This window comes from Salmo trutta, chromosome 2, assembly GCF_901001165.1.
Source record: "Salmo trutta chromosome 2, fSalTru1.1, whole genome shotgun sequence".
Lineage (NCBI taxonomy): Eukaryota > Metazoa > Chordata > Actinopteri > Salmoniformes > Salmonidae > Salmo > Salmo trutta.
Genome location: NC_042958.1, coordinates 58,792,576 through 58,810,026, shown reverse-complemented (window position 1 = coordinate 58,810,026; position 17,451 = coordinate 58,792,576). Strand labels below are relative to the sequence as shown.

Here is a 17,451-nt window from a genome sequence, read left to right as displayed (position 1 = left end):
ATAATGTCAAAGTGGAATGTTGTTTTTAGAAATTGTTACAAATGTATTAAAAACAAATAGCTGAAATGTCTTGAGTCAAATGGCTAAAAATGGCTTAAAACAAGTCATATAATAAGTTGCATGGGCTCACTGTGTGCAATAATTGTGTTTAACATGATTTTTTAATGACTACCTCATCTCTGTACCACGCACATACAATTATCTGTAAGTTCCACAGGCGAGTGAGAAAAGAAAACTGTAATTGAATATCCCTTTGAGCATGGTGAAGTTATTAATTACACTTTGGATGGTGTATCAATACACCCAGCCACTACAAAGATACAGGCGTCCTTCCTAACTCAGTTGCCGTTGAGGAAGGAAACCGCTCAGGGATTTCACCATGAGACCAATGGTGACTTTAAAACCAATACAGAGTTTATGGCTGTGATAGGAGATTACTGAGGATGGATCAACAACATTGTGAAAAATGTGGCAAAGCAATTCACTTTATGTCCTGAATATAAGTGTTATGTTTGGGGAATATCCAATACAACACATTACTGAGTACCACTCTCCATATTTTCAAGCAGAGTAGTTGCTGCATTATGTTATGGGTATGCTTCTAATCGTTAAGGACTGGGGAGTTTTTGAGGATAAAAAAGAAACGGAATGGAGCTAAGCACAGACAATATCTTAGAGGAAAACCTGATTCAGTCTGCTTTCCACCAGACACTGGGAGATGAATTCACCTTTCAGCAGGACAATGACCTAAAACACAAGGCCAATTATACACTGGAGTTGCTTACCAAGAAGACAGTGAATGTTCCCAAGTTTTGACTTAAATCTGCTTTAAAATCTATGGCAAGACATGAAAATGGTTGTCTAGCAATGATCAATAACCAATTTGGCAGAGCTTGAAAAATTGGTAAAATAATAAATGTGCAAATATTGTACAATCCAAGTGTGCAAAGCTCTTAGAGACTTACCCAGAAAGACTCGCAACTGTAATCGCTGCCAAAGGTGATTCTAACATGTATTGACTCAGGGGTGTGAATACTTATCTGAATTTGATATGTCTGTATTTAATTTTCAATAAATTAGCAAACATTTCTAAAAACATGTTTCACTTTGTCATTATGGGGTATTGTGTGTAGATATGTGAGAAAAATAATAAATGTTATCAATTTAGAATTCAGGCTGTAAAAACAAAATGAGGAATAGGTCAAGCGGTATGAATACTTTCTGAAAACACTGTATGCACAAACTTCATGAAATCTATCAAAATGTGTCAAAGTGAGACATATGAAGAACATTCATACCAACGGCCACTGCTGGGTCTCCTGCTGGTGTGGCACCGGTGATGAAGTCCCCGATGAGAGCAGGCCGGTCATACACCCAGTTTGGAAACACTGGGTTGGGCTGAGTGGGGTTCTTTTTGTTGTGTCTGTCCCTCAGCATCTTTCGTGTGACTTCAGCCGACTGTAAAGATGGAGGACAAGTAGTAGAACTTAGATGTATTCAACTCTAGCCTTTTCAAAACTATTTGGTCGGGCCCACTTGAAGTAGTCATACGCGGCGGGCCAGGAGTCTTTTCTGACTACATGACTTCACCAGGAAAAACTCCAGACCCTAGCTTACAACTATGTAACAGACTATAAAAAGGGCCAGAAAATATCCTGTCCCTAATTATAAGTAACCTTTCAAATTATGCGAGTACACACCTGGGGCACGTTGGAGCTGGCAGTGACGTTTCCCAGCTTCTTGCGCAGCTCTTCCAGTTCCTGCATTGACATCTTGGTGCTGGTTTGAGGGATAGCAAAGGATGTGCTTGTACTTGATGTCACATTACCAGATGCTTCAGACCTTTCTTTGGCATTCTGTTGCAGACATTGGAGCGTCTGAAAAATATTAACACACAACACATTGTTATTAGGACATAATACTGTACTGTAAATTAAACAGTGTAGGAATTGTCAGCCTCTGAGTAACATATGCAAAATGATTACCTCTTTGTCCTCGCTAAGCTTTGATAGGAGGTAGACCAGTGGGTCCAGGTTGCGGACATTTTTTGACTTGAGCTCATCATATTTCCTTAGGAAGTCCTCTGGCGTCTTGGAACACTCTACTATTTTGACCTGAGAATCAAAGTTGAATTAGTCAAGGATATTGGTAGAAAGAGCATAAACCTTTACAAAATGTGCCAATAATTTCCCGGTCAATCACCTTTGCACTGTGTGCAGACACTGTTGTGGTGACATACGGTGTCCTGTTCTTCTGCAGTAAATCAATATACACTTCCGCTCCATCACCTCCTCGCACGTGAAGCAGACTGAGCAGCTCGTTGACGTCATGATGTATCCGAAACTCACTCATGGCTAAGGCTGTTGAAATGAGAAAGGTCAATAACTAAATAATCAAACCTCTGTCAAGTTCAACTCTAACAGTTAGCGTATCAGTTTAATAATGGCAGTTAAAAGTAAAGCACGCACATTTATAAATGAATGTGGCTGATTGCTATCTATCAATATGTCCCTCCCCTCCACCCTCGTACTGATGTTGCAGCTTCTCTGGCTACATAAGGACACAACTGATGATGCTTTAGATTGTAGTGGCTGCCCTTTCTGGCTTTAGTATAACGAATTGAGCTGGCTAGACCACATAGCTTGCTAGCTAGTTAGCCTTTTCCCCGAGAACATTATTCAACTATTTCCTTAACTAGCTAGTTATGAAGCTAGCTTGATGGTCTTCATATTGACCCAATTTGGTCGAGCTAGATAGCTAACTAACTAGCCAGCCACTTTGAGCAAGCACGCTAGCTAAACTACTAGAGTAGGGTCAGAAAATAGAGCTTGCTAGCGAATATTTTATCTACCTGGTTAGCTATATAAACGGAATCTTGAAATGGATTATCTGGAAACACTTAGCAAGTAAAGGATGATAAAAAAACATGAAAAATTGATAGCACATTACCTGAAGCCTCTGTTGACTAACAAGCAGTTACCGCCAACTGTCTGGCAACACAGACTTTCATAATAAATGTTTTTAGATTCAAATAATTTTAAAAAGTGCTTAATATAAGGAGATTTACAACATCAACAGAGAACACATTTTTAATTTTAAATACTAACTATAGTATGACTGAAAATAACACTTATATTTAATCAATGAACTCTTACTTTGGAGGGGGAAAACGACACAGCGGAAGTATACAGTAATGACGTTCCAACCCGGAAGAATTGCCCTCTTCTGATTAACGTTTGAATAAACAAGAATGGCCAATTTGTTTTAGGAAAACATTGCAAGCAATGTTGCTTAAAAATATCGTATATTTAAACTAAGAAATATAGATGTCTTGTTTAGAGGTCTTGTGAGGCATGGACGAATGTGTGTAGCAACGCCCTAATGTCAGCCACCTTGTTGGAGAAAAAGAGCCCCGTTGTGTTTACAAATCGGTAGGAATTATTGTTACCCTGTAGTGTGATTGTTTTTGTCGAAGGAAATATGGCTGAATTGCACGTTGTGGAGCAGAGTGGTACTAGCACTATAGAACAAACCGAGCACCGTGATGTCCGAGGCTCTGTTCGGCTGGCTTCGTCCAGTCTCATGGTTCTGCCGCGGAGTAGCTTGCCCACCAGTCCCGGGGTATCGAGTACTAGCAGAGTAGTGTTTGGGTTCTCAATGAAGAGCAACCCCAGTTCCCCGTCAGAGCCAGCAGAGAAACCCGGATCCCGCTGGGTTCGCCTCAATGTTGGTGGAACCTATTTTGTCACAACCAAACAGACATTGTGCAGGGACACCAAATCGTTCCTGTACCGATTGTGTCAAGAAGATCCGGATTTGGACTCTGATAAGGTAACAACATCTACCATAATGTGTGGCATACCGTTCTATCATTAATCAAGGTGCATCAATGTAGCATTCATAATGCATTGCCACTGTGATGATCATGCATGATATTATACCCAAACACCTTCAGCTAAAATGTTCGAAAATTGTAACACTCAAAGTCTGCTGCTCAGCCATTTGACAGTAATGCATGATTTGATCTGCATGTGAAGAAGCACCAGAAAAACATTTCTGACACTAAAATGGCAGGCATGCAATGGGCTTTTTTTTTCAAACTTTTATAAATATCTTAGGATGAGACAGGTGCTTACCTGATTGACAGAGATCCCACATACTTTGGCCCCATTCTGAATTACCTGCGGCATGGGAAACTGATCATGGACAAGAACCTAGCAGAAGAAGGTAAGACTGTCTAAATAATAGTTCCCCAAATTGTCAAATACAATCCCTATCACACACCATGCTTTTATTTAGAAGCAATGGGATTCTGCAGATGTGTGATACAGGCCCTTTCCTTATTAGTATCATGTGACTAAACTATTGGTTGGCTGTCTCAGGTGTCCTTGAGGAGGCGGAGTTCTACAATATTGCGTCATTGGTGAGACTGGTAAAAGACAGGATACGGGACAACGAGAACAGGACATCTCAGGTATGCCAGGGAAACGCAGGCAGGATGAATGGAAAAGGCCTTAGTCTGGGATGGATGATGGCATTGATGCTGTGAAATAACACATGTTAAACCAAACACTAACATTTCAGAGGATGAATGTGTTTACAAGTCTGTGTTTATGTGTATACTGGCACACTCACACACACCACTCACTGTTCCAAAGCAAAACACCTACTCGGCCAATTAACCCTAATGTGCTCTGGTAGACACATGTCACTGTGTGGAAACAGGGGCTTTTATTGTACTATCCGTTTTTCTCTCAGGGCCCAGTGAAACATGTGTACCGGGTGCTGCAGTGCCAGGAGGAGGAGCTCACCCAGATGGTGTCCACCATGTCAGACGGCTGGAAGTTTGAGCAGGTGGGCCTAGTAGTCCTCATGTCACACTTGTCTTTAAATCCATAGGTCATTGGTGGTAAATCTGGTCATGTCCATACCTTTTTCCAGTGCCTTAAAATGTTCTTGTGAAGTTTCAAAATATGCCTAAAATTTCATGTGAAGTTGACTTTTAAGGTAATTTACAATCTCGCTCACTCTTTCCCATCTCCCCTCACAGCTCATAAGCATCGGCTCGTCCTATAATTATGGCAACGAGGACCAGGCTGAATTCCTGTGTGTGGTTTCCCGGGAGCTCAACAACTCCACTAATGGCATTGTCATCGAGCCCACTGAGAAGGCAAAGGTGAGATCAGCTTCTCAGAGTGTCTGTGAGTCATGTGTTAGGCATGAAGTCAGAAGATTCTCACTTGTAACATCAAAGTTAGTCAGGCATCAAAAACTTCAAAAATTGTGTAACGTATAGATGAGGCCTCGTCCCACGTCACCGGTTATGTAGATTAAGCTTCACTGTTTCATTCAACCCTAAATTAATGGGAATGATAGGCACTGAATAAGGTCATGAAATCAGCCGGTGCCTAATCTTGGAAACCCAGAGCTAAAATATTGCTTAATTACATCAGATGCTCAATCGAGTTCGAAAAAGATACTAGAAAGAGGAGCAGAAGCAGAGCAGTAGCTGCGTCCCCCTCTCTCTGCAAGTTGTGGGCAAGTCTATGGGCCAAATGTCCCCTCCCCTTCCTAAAATTCGAAAAATGCAAACACCTGCGAAATCTGGATTTTTCCGAATGATCAGTGACGTAAAAATCTGTGTAGGGTAGTTCGATGTCGTTTCAGAAAGCCACGACACCAATCATCTCAGAGATTGTTCTGAAATCGTTTCTGTAATTAGAAACAGATAAGATAAGCATTGCAGAAACATTTTGTTGAAATATAATTTGATATCGGAGGAATTGCACCCAAATTGGCACATTTTTATTGATAAGATTGATATAATATTAAATTAATGATAGTACCTAATATCTAATTTGGACCAAACTTTTTTCTAACAATGAGTAAGACATGAGGAATCCAACAAGGTGTCAAAAGCCATCCACAGACCACCCAGATCCCACGCCAATCCCACCCCAACAAGTATATACTACAGTATCAGTTCTCTGTTTGACAAGTAGTATGAAGCTGCGGCTCGGAGTGTTGTTTCTTCATCCTATATAATGTATTTTCAGTGAATTTGTTGATGTTTCTTTCCCCTGTTCAGAGCAATGTGTAATATAAGTTGTTTATGTCCCATCCTACATCATGATATTAGGAGGTTCTGAACACTAGATGGTGCTGTTCCTGCTATTAGGTTATTGTTAAAGGGATAGTTCACCCAAATTACTAATTGGTTTTCTTACCCTGTAAGCAGTCTATGGATCAGGTATGACAGTAACCTATGCTTTAGTTTGCAGGTGATTCACACTCACTCACACAATAGACACACATAAGCTACTCACACACACAGGCAAACAGAGAGCCAATGCTGCTGTCACATGTTATAGAGACATTGAACCACTGGACTCTTCCTGTTTCACACTGTTAGGTTCTAATTTTCAGAGTAAAGACTCACCGGACACTATGAAAGCTCAAACCAAGTTTATTCTTCCCAGAGGATCAATACAGCTGCATTAGACGACGACATATTCACACAAGCACTGATATTTAACACTTTGTCCTATGCTGAGTCTCCTCCTACACATCTGAACGGCCAACGCATTTCTGTTGCTAGACAGAACCTTAGTGATATCTGTTCTTCCTCACTTAATCTGACCTGACCTCTGCCCCAAAGTGCTCACTCCTCCCCAACTCACGGCTGTTATGGTGACTGGTACCAGACCGTGTCTCTTCTCCTCCCAGAGGATCCTTCCCATAGGATCCCTGATGGCTAACAATAACATATCCTGACATAATGTAAACGTTATACATTACCCTCTCTCCTTCAGTTACATGAATAAGTATATTTCATATTCTCAGAACCCAACAACACTATGTATTTAAATACTGTATCCCCAACATAGCTCATTCTAATATTTCTACTACTGTAAATTGTATTTTATTTACACTGTTTATACACCCCGCATGTTTATATACTGGATTCTTGAGATAGCTCACTCTAATATATCTACTGCAATGCATATCATTCTTAGTATATCTTGTGTAAATTCTCCCGGTATACATATGTATAGATTGCATTTTGATTACTACTACAATGCTGTTTGGGTTGTTAATTGGATTTGTCCCGCCATTCTCGATTTGTTATTTATTTTATATATACACTACATGACCAAAAGTATGTGGACACCTGCTTGTCCACATACTTTTCATTCCAATTTCATTCTCATTCCAAAATCATGGGCATTAATATGGAGTTGGTCCCCCTTCTGCTGTTATAACAGCCTCCACTCTTCTGGGAGGGTTTTCCACTATATGTTGGAACATTGCTGCAGGGACTTGCTTCCATTCAGCCACGAGCATTAGTGAGGTCGGGTACTAATGTTGGGCGATTAGGCCTGGCTCTCAGTTGGTGTTCCAATTTATCCCAAAGGTGTTCGATGGGGTTGAGGTCAGGGCTCTGTGCAGGCCAGTCAAGTTCTTCCATACCGATCTCAACAATCCATTTCTGTCTGGACCTCGCTTTGTGCATGGGGGCATTGTCATGCTGAAACAGGAAAGGGCTTCCCCAAACTATTGCCACAAAGTTGGAAGCACAGAATTGTCTAGGATGGGCCTCCCGAGTGACGCAGTGATCGCTGTGCCATTAGAGATCCTGGTTCAAGTCCAGGCTCTATCGCAGCTGGCCGCGACCGAGAGACCCGGGGGGGGGGGGGGGGGGGCACAATTGGCCCAGCGTCGTCTGGATTAGGGGAGGGTTTGGCCAGCAGGGATGTTATTGTCCCATCGCGCTCCAGCGACTCCTGTGGCGGGCCGGGCCCAGTGCACGCTGACACGGTCGCCAGGTGTACGGTGTTTCCTCCGACACATTGGTGCTTCTGGGTTAAGCGGGCGTTGTGTCAAGAAGCAGTGCGGCTTGGCTGGGTTGTGTTTCAGAGGACACACGGCTCTCTACCTTCACATCTCCCGAGTCCATACAGGAGTTGCAGCGACGAGACAAGACTGTAACTACCACTTGGATACCTCGAAATTGGGGACAAATAATCGTCTAGATCGGCATTGTATGCTGTAGCATTAAGATTTCCCTTCACTGGAACTAAAGGGCCTAGCCCAAACCATTATTCCTCCGCCACCAAACTTTACAGTTGGCACTATGCATTCAGGCAGGTAGCGTTCTCCTGGCATCTGCCAAACCCAGATTCGTCTGTCAGTCTGCCAGATGGTGAAGCGTGATTCATCACTCCAGAGAACGCATTTCCACTGCTCCAGAGTCTAATGGCGGCTCGCTTTACCCCACTCCAGCTGTTGCTTGGCATTGCGCATGGTCATTTAAGGATTGTGTGCGGCTGCTTGGCCATGGAAACCCATTTCATGAAGCTCCAGACGAACAGTTATTGTGCAGACGTTGCAGTTTGGAACTCGGTAGTGAGTGTTGCAACCGAGGACAGATGATTTTTACACGCAACTTGCTTCAGCACTCGGCAGTCCCATTCTGTGAGCTTGTTGGCCTACCACTTCACGGCTGAGACGTTGTTGCTCCTAGACATTTCCACTTCACAATAACAGCACTTACAATTGACCGGGGCAACTCGAGCAGGGCAGAAATTTCATGAACTGATGTGTTGGAAAGGTGGCATCCTATGACGGTGCAACATTGAAAGTCACTGAGCTCTTCAGTAAGGCCATTTTACTTCCAATGTTTGTCTATGGAGATTGCATGGTTGTGTGCTCGATTTTATACACCTGTCAACAACGGGTGTGGATGAAATAGCCGAATCCACTAATTTGAAGGCATGTCCACATACTATTGTGTATATATACAGTACCAGTCAAAAGTTTCAACACACCAACTCATTCAAGACTTTTACAAATTTTTACTATTTTCTACAGTGTAGAATAATAATGAAGACATCCAAACTATATCTTCACTAGTCGAGCCCCTGATAACATCTTTTGATTAGGATCTGTTTCCCTGTTTGAAGGATCTACATTTGTAAGTGCCATTGCACTGAGCACAGCCATTACACTTGTAGTTTGCATTCGGTAACACGAGCATTCATGAGGTGTTTAAACACACAGATTCTGCTGCAGCCCATTCAGTGCTTTCAGGGCGTGTTCACGGTCATAGTGACACAACTGCAGATAATACTTCAATGTACAGTACCAGTCAAACATTTGGACACACCTACTCATTCAAGGGTTTTTCTTTATTTTGACTATTTTCTACATTGTAAAATAATAGTGAAGACATCACAACTATGAAATAACACATTTGGAATCCTGTAGTAACCAAAAAAGTGTTCAACAAATCAAAATATATTTTATATTTGAGATTCTTCAAAGGCGCCACCCTTTGCCTAGATGACAGCTTTGCACACTCTTGGCATTCTCTCAACCAGCTTCATGAGGAATGCTTTTCCAACAGTCTTGAAGCAGTTCCGACATATGCTGAGCACTTGTTGGTTGCTTTTCCTTCACTCTGCGGTCCCACTCATCCCAAACCATCTCAATTTGGTTGAGGTCGGGTGATTGTGGAGGCCAGGTCATCTGATGCACCACTCCATCACTCTCCTTCCTGGTCAAATAGCCCTTACACAGCCTGGAGGTGTGTTGGGTCATTGTCCTGTTGAAAAACAAATGATAGTCCCACTAAGCGCAAACCAGATGGGATGGCGTATCGCTGCAGAATGCTGTGGTAACCATGCTGGTTAAGTGTGCCTTGAATTCTAAATAAATCACTGACAGTGTCACCAGCAAAGCACCCCCACACCATCACACCACCTTATCCATGCTTCACGGTTGGAACCACACATGCGGAGATCAATCTGTTCACCTACAACCAAAAATCTCAAATTTGGGCTCATCAGACCAAAGGACAGGTTTCCACTGGTCTAATGTCCATTGCTCGTGTTTCTTGGCCCAAGCAAGTGTCTTCTTATTGGTGTCCTTTAGTAGTGGTTTCTTTGCAGCGACTCGACCATGAAGACCTGATTCACGCAGTCTCCTCTGAACAGTTGATGTTGACATGTGTCTGTTACTTGAACTCTGTGAAGCATTTATTTGGGCTGCAATTTCTGAGGCTGGTAACTCTCTAAAAATCTAATCAAATCAAATTTTATTTGTCACATACCCATGGTTAGCAGATGTTAATGCGAGTGTAGCTAAATGCTTGTGCTTCCAGTTCCGACAGTGCAGCAATCAATGTCTAACAAGTAATCTAACAAATCCTAACAATTCCCCAACAACTACCTAATACACATAAATCTAAAGGGGTGAATGAGAGAATATGTACATGTAAGTATATGGTATAAAATACAGTATATACATTACTCATATCACATGTAAGATATGTAAACATTATTAAAGAGGCATTATTTAAAGTGGCATTGTATAAAGTGACTATTGATCCATTTATTCAAGTGGCCAGTGATTGGGTCTCAGTGTAGACAGCAGCCTCTCTGAGTTAGTGATGGCTGTTTAGCAGTCTGATGGCCTTGAGATAGAAGCTGTTTTTCAGTCTCTCGGCCCCAGCTTTGATGCCCCTGTACTGGCCTCGCCTTCTGGATGGTAGTGGTGTGAACAGGCAGTGGCTCAGGTGGTTGATGTCCTTGATGATCTTTTTGGCCTTCCTGTGACATCGGGTGCTGTAGGTGTCATGGAGGGCAGGTAGTTTGCCCCCGGTGAAGTGTTGTGCAGACCGCACCACCCTCTGGAGAGCCTTGCGGTTGTGGGCTGTGCAGTTGCCGTACCAGGCTGGGATACAGCCTGACAGGATGCTCTTGATTGTGCATCTGTAAAGGTTTGTCAGGGTTTTGTGTGACAAGCCAAATTTCTTCAGCCTCCTAAAGTTGAAGAGGCGCTGTTGCGCCTTCTTCACCACACTGTCTGTGTGGGTGGACCATTTCAGTTTGTCTGTAATGTGTACTCCGAGGAACTTAAAGCTGTCCACCTTCTCCACTGCTGTCCCTTCGAAGTGGATAGGGGGGTGCTCCCTCTGCTGTTTCCTGAAGTCCATGATCATCTCCTTTGTTTTGTTGACGTTGAGTGAGAGGTTGTTTTCCTGACACCACACCTGCCCTCACCTTCTCCCTGTAGGCTGTCTCGTCGTTGTTGATAATCAAGCCCACTACTGTTGTGTCGTCTGCAAACTTGATGATTGAGTTGGAGGCGTGCATGGCCACTCAGTCGTGGGTGAACAGGGAGTACAGGATGAATGAACTTATCCTCTGCAGCAGAGGTAACTCTAGGTCTTCCTTTGCTGTGGCGGTCTTCATGAGAGCCAGTTTCACTTCATTTCACTTCAGCAATTTGGCCTATTTTGTGTATGACCATTACATGAAATAAAAATAAAAATCTATCTAACCTTACGGTTGTAATGCAGCAAAATATGAAAAAACGCCAAGGGGGATGAATACTTTTGCAAGGCACTGTATCTTCTGTATACCAACCCTACCTTGTCACAACACAACTGATTGTCTCAAACGCATTAAGAAGGAAAGAAATTCCACAAATGAACTTTTAACAAGGCACACCTGTTAATTGAAATGTATTCCAGGTGACTACCTCATGAAGCTGGTTGAGAGAATGACAAGAGTGTGCAAAGCTGTCATCAAGGCAAAGTGTGGCTACTTTGAAGAATCTGAATTCTAAAATATTTTTGGGGATTCTTTAATACTTTTTTTGTTTACTACGTGATTCCATATCTGTTATTTCATAGTTTTGATGTCTTCACTATTTTTCTACAATATAAAGAATAACCCTTGAATGAGTAGGTGTGTCCAAACTTATATATATTTATTATTATTATTTGTACTTGTTTGACATTTTACTGCATTGTTCGTTGCTAGTAATATAAGCATTTCGCTTCACCTACTACAACACCTGCTAAACTGTGTACGCAACCAATACATTTTGGTTTGATTTAGATGTTTTTTCTAGGTAAACAAAACCAAAACATGAGTTGCTTTCATACCTGGTTCATAGACTGTTACAGGGTAAGAAAACCAATATGTAATTTGGGTGAACTATCTCTTTAACAATGGGGAGGGAGGGATTCTTTTTAAAAAATCACCTAATAGGAGGAACACCACCATCTAGTGGTCAGAACCTGGTCATATCAGGATGTAGGATGCGGCATAAACCCAACAACTTCAATGACTCATTTCTTAGAACATGGTACAAAAATATCACCATATTCACTAAGAATGCATTACACAAGATGAACAAACAATACTCAGAGCCGCAGCTCCATACTACTTGTCAAACCGATACTGTGTACTCATTGTTGGGGTCAGATTGGCGTGAGGTGTATGGGGGGTCCGTGGGTGGCTTTACACCATTTTCTTGGATTCCTCATGTCTACCTCAATGAAGGAAAAACATTTGGTTTAAATCGGATGTTAGGTACTACATTTAATTTTATATGAATCCTATACATTTAAAATGGACAATTTGCGATCAATTTGCTGTCAACAACTTATTTGTATTCATGAGCCGGCCCCCTGACCACCATCTCAAGAAAGAATCAGCCCGCGGATGAATCTAGTTGTTGATCCCTGATCGAGACAGACGCATTTTCTCTCCTTACAGATCCTCCAAGAGAGAGGTTCACGGATGTGATGAGACTCCCAGGCCTGAGCTCACCCTGCTCAGCTCATGTGACATTTCCTGATGTCTCCTGCACCACCTCAGCCATGGTCCAAACCTTCACCTGTTCCACCTCCAACCCCACGCCCCCTTCACCTCCCCCTCCTCTGGGTGTGCCTTTCCACAGTGGGGGGTTCCCATCCCCCTCCCCTACAGTGCTGCAACATAACCCCATCGTCATTTCTTATTCTCAGTTATACTCATGAACGTTTTGAGGGATTCTGAAGAGATGGCAATAGAGTATTATTAAATGCAATACCTGTTGTCATAAGTTGGCCTTTGAAGATTCAGGTTTTGCCCCTGATCATAATCCCCATCTTGTCCATAGTACCTCCACACAGAGCTAAATCATTGTCACCTTCCTCATTCAGGTGATCACACAGTTAGTGGGGAGCCCTTTCCTTGTCTGTCTGGCTATGTCGACTTGGCGGAAATCTGTGATAATCTCCTCAGGACTTTCAAAGGACAAAAAAAGGAAAACAAAAACTCTACTGACTGTGACCTGTCCCACCTACCTACAGCCCTGAATATCCACCTATGGGGTGAGATGATACTGTTAGCAACATGGCCCACCCTCTGACCTCCAATCCTAGTCCTTCCATCTCCACAGCTGGAGCTCCAAGACAGTTCATAGTCACTTGGGAGGCTGAAGGCGGAGAGGTGGGGCTAAGGACAGTGAAGCCACCAGAATCTTCTACAGCCCTCAAATTCAAATCTGGACCGCAAAGCCAGTTCCTCTGCCCCCCCCCCCCCCATTCTTCCCCTCTAATCAGGGACAGATTTAAACTTGGGACACGAGGTGGGTGCGATTTTTTTATTATTTTTTTTAATGATCAGGTAGAACAGAAAACCAGCAGTAGTACGGACCTTCTAGGGTAAGATTTGAATACCCCTGTACTACAGCGTCTCTTTTGGTCATCTTGTGCAGTCAGTCCTGCTCTCACAGAAACTCTTGCATTATAAAACTAGAGGATAATGGGGAGGAACAGACCCTTGTCTAACAGAGGCTCCACTCCACCGTGGTTCATCAGTGACTTTCACTGCTGAGTGCTGAGCATCCATCACACTGAGCATCCATTTTCTTTTTGGCTCAGGTCAAAGTCCTTTGTCACCAGGAGGGCACATCTTTCTTTTGCAGCCGTGCTAGGGATGTTTCATTGCAAAAGAAAACACACAACTTAAAAGACTAAACCACACACATGTACACAATTGTCAGGCATGTGAGGAATATACATCTATATATAATGAAATTATATGGAAAAAATGAATGCAAATGATAGATTTTTGTCATATTTGTGTAGTATGGTGTGTTTTATTCCATTCGGGGAAGACATATCACTCCTCTTGGTGTTTTCCCCAATGACAAAGGTGTAGGTTTGTGTATGCAGTGCCTCTCTGCTATACGTTAATGATTGAAGATATGATCAGCGACCCAGAGTTTTTCAATGACACAACTTCTAAGTTGATTTTCTGTTCCTTATAACCCGTTCAAACGATCCTTAATTCGCGCAGCTCTATTATGTTCTCTTTGCATTTCTTCAAATTGTAATCAGAGATAAGAGACGGGTTACTGAAAAGCTTTTATTTGAAATGAAGAGATGGCATGTGTCCAGTACAGTGTGCCTGTTGGGCCTGTGATCATCTGTAATCTGCCTAGCCTTGTTTCATTTTCATGCCAATTATCACTCACTGTGCATTTGCCTGCTACACACCTTGGCGTATGTTCAGTTAACAGCTTTGCTTTACATTTTGCAGTATGCACTGTTTAGTCATTTTAGAGTATGCTGAAATGAATATTTGACATACATACTCTGGAATTGTTATAGAGTCGGTATACCCACAGGAACATTGGGTACTGAAATTGCTGCATGGATGGGACATTTCAGCTTTTTGACTTGTAACGTTGAGGGGAAAATAAGGAAGTTATACTTTTTGTTTCTCAACAAGTGTTACATCTCTCTGTACCAACCAACAGTGATGGGTACAAGCTTGTCTGGAGTATACTTCTCCTATACGCATATCATTGCCCCAGGAGTAAATCCTGGTATTACCCCATTTGTACTACATTCTGTCGATTTGACTGTGTACTTAAAATAAGTACCCCATCAGTAACCAATATCACATCCTTTTTATTTCACGGGCGTCACATAATCTGTACACCTTTTTCCTGTGTATAATGAATATTAGGTGCAATTATGTTATATCGGCATGTGTAAGAATGCGTTCAACTTAAAAAAAACAAAATAATTACCTGTGTTGTTATGCTCCCTGACTGTTTTTTTGTGACTTTTTGTTTTTCCTCTTGGAGTGTATGTTGTGCAATTCTACTACTAAACTGGGACAAAACTGCAGTAGCGCACAGACTGTGCTGCTGGAAGAATGACTGACTGTCTGATAGAGGCTCTTTTTCTCCTCTTTGAGCCTTTTTCAAAGCCCCCGGGGGTTGTTCTCTTTCCCTTTGTCTGTCTGTCTGTCTGTGTCCAGTGTTGTGCCTTTTGACCTGTGTTGTGCACAGTTGTTGCCCCCCCCTCTGGCTTATGAGGCTCCTCTCGCATTGGAAACGAAAAGCTACGAGGCCCCCGAGGGACCCGTGTGGCGTGGTTCCTCTGTTGGTTCGATCTCCCGTTATTAGTCAGTGAGAGGAAAACTCCTGGAATAGACCTTGACCGAGTCTATTCTGCCGTCATGACTAGGTCCTGTTTGTTTACGTACAGTGCAGATTACCAGGCTTAACTCCTTTTATTTTGTGCCAATACTTTTTAACCAAGCCCCCCACCCCTTATTGACCCCTGTACCTTAGCTCCTGAACCTTTTGCCTGTTAGTTTGTCGCTGTATTCCTTTGTTTTCTTTCCTGTCATAAATGTGTGTAGACTGTAGGTGCAGTTGGCCTTGTAAGTTTACCCCACAACCAGCTGAGAGGCAGAGAACAGGAGACGGTGGTTGTAGTTGTGATTTTATCTCAGTAAAAGGGTCCTTCCACCAAGTCGGTGCCTTTTGAGATGTATAACTTGGTGAAACAATAACATTTGATTTCACCTCATTTTTACATTCTGTCATAAAGAGCCCATTTTCTCATCTTAAAAAAAAAGCCTATATTAAGTGCCAAATAAAGTAACAGGGTTGATGATTTCATGTTAAATCAGCCATAACTCCACTTGTGACAGGGGAAATTTAAACTTGTGTGCAACAGGGAGGGGCAATTGGAATGCAAGCTTCACAAAAAACAACATAATTGTTAAAACTTTTCTAACCTGTGTATCTATGGGTAACAGGCTTGACGTGTTATGCTCAACCAACTCCGTTTTCCACAATAAAACACCAGGAAATGCAGAGTAGAAACAGCTGACCTCATTTTACACTATGATTTCACTATTTGATGTTCAATGTTTCTTTTGAGAAAAAAAATGTTTAAAAAGGAATAGTTTCACCATATTAAAATGAGATCAGTTTACATAACAGGCTTGAATTTCAAATGTATTTTTGTTAAAATGAATCACTAATCATATGAAATAATAATCTTCAGAAATTGATTTGTCAAAGCAACAAAATAACTAGGGCTTTACAATGATGGTGAAAACTTGAATCTTCCTGGAAGTCAGAGGGTGCATGGAGGGACATGTTAAATTGCTGAATTTTGCCCTTTAATAAGTCTTTATTCATATTTTAAAAAAATATTTAATTCTCCTTGTGGTCTATATTAAAGGGCACATCATTGAATATAACAGGCATTTACAATTCAATATTGGTTGGTGCACAATTTCACTTAAAATATCAAAGGGACGCAAAAGGCACTCATTTCGTGGAACGACCCTAAAGCCAGCAGTGCACTTTTCTTTTGGGAAAATGGCAAGACATGTTTATTTGGCAACTTATGCTGTCTGTTCTGATCCCATGACAATTACACTGACAGAAGGTTTTGTTGTTGATGTATGCATTCACTTTGAACCACTACTTTTTCACTCCAGTGAACCCAAATTTCTCCTTTGACATTTCTTTGTTTCCTTTTATACTTACAGATTGGTTCATCCAATTTTGATATTGAACCTTGTACTTAGATACAAACGATCATTGCAAAAAAAAAATAAAGTGTTTCCCCTATCACTGCACTATTCAGATATTTGAACAATTTTAACAAATCTTCAAAAACACATGCAGTGTACTAGAGAATACAGAGTTGTGTACTGGAGTTTGTCTGACATCTGTGTTAGTGCAAACTGTATATGGAGCATGGTTGGAGAGCAGAGGGAGGCATGGCTGTAGTAGGTGTACATTTCTTGTGTGGAACAGTGAGTCTGCAACTACAAGTATTCTCTAGTCATGTTTTGTTTCTGTTGTTGTTTTTGTGTCATGTCAATTTAAAAAAAAAAAACTAGTTTAAAGTTAACCTCACTAAATTAACAGACTCTTTGTCTATTGAAAACTGAACAAGTCTGCAGACCCCAAACTTGGATTTAGTATTGACTCAAACTAAAAGTCCACACGCAAAATGAAGAGAGGATCATTTTAATCCGGGCTCATTCTACCATAGTTAATCTGCAACATCTGCATGTGTTTATACACATACATGCTTGTACACACATTTAGATGTACTGAAAACGTACATTATTTTAAGTGTATTAATTTATCAACAAAATTCATGTCATGTGACTATTGTCAATGGAGACTGTGGAGAACTATTTTGAAGCTGAAACAACATTTTGTCTGATTTTCCTATTCCTTTTATATTTTGGAATTTTGTCTACCAATGCAGTTTCTTTAAATTGAATAATTTTAACAAAATCCAGTCTGGTTTTTAATTATAAAATGTGTTTCTGTGTTTCAAAA

The 17,451-nt window shown here is 41.6% G+C and overlaps 2 protein-coding genes across 3 annotated transcripts in view; one reads left to right on the top strand and one right to left on the bottom strand.

The window, feature by feature from the left end:
* Positions 1 to 3,604, bottom strand: part of LOC115158895 (gamma-tubulin complex component 2) — a 14,870-nt gene extending 11,266 nt beyond the window's left edge. Inside the window, exons 1-5 of one of the 2 annotated variants that reach the window (XM_029708327.1) lie at positions 3,534 to 3,604; positions 2,203 to 2,360; positions 1,986 to 2,114; positions 1,701 to 1,877; positions 1,299 to 1,458 (exon numbers count right to left, since the gene is read on the bottom strand). In XM_029708327.1, the coding sequence (XP_029564187.1) occupies positions 1,299 to 1,458; positions 1,701 to 1,877; positions 1,986 to 2,114; positions 2,203 to 2,352 (616 nt within the window). In that variant the 5' untranslated portion in view covers positions 2,353 to 2,360; positions 3,534 to 3,604. Of the gene's footprint in view, positions 1 to 1,298; positions 1,459 to 1,700; positions 1,878 to 1,985; positions 2,115 to 2,202; positions 2,361 to 2,949; positions 3,009 to 3,533 lie in introns of those variants that run through there. The other variant, XM_029708319.1, reaches the window with a different exon arrangement.
* Positions 3,177 to 17,451, top strand: kctd2 (potassium channel tetramerization domain containing 2). Its single transcript, XM_029708333.1, has 6 exons — positions 3,177 to 3,831; positions 4,119 to 4,227; positions 4,383 to 4,474; positions 4,759 to 4,854; positions 5,051 to 5,176; positions 12,570 to 17,451. Exons 1-6 carry the CDS (start codon positions 3,481 to 3,483, stop codon positions 12,597 to 12,599), a joined length of 804 nt encoding a protein of 267 aa, XP_029564193.1. The 5' UTR covers positions 3,177 to 3,480; the 3' UTR covers positions 12,600 to 17,451.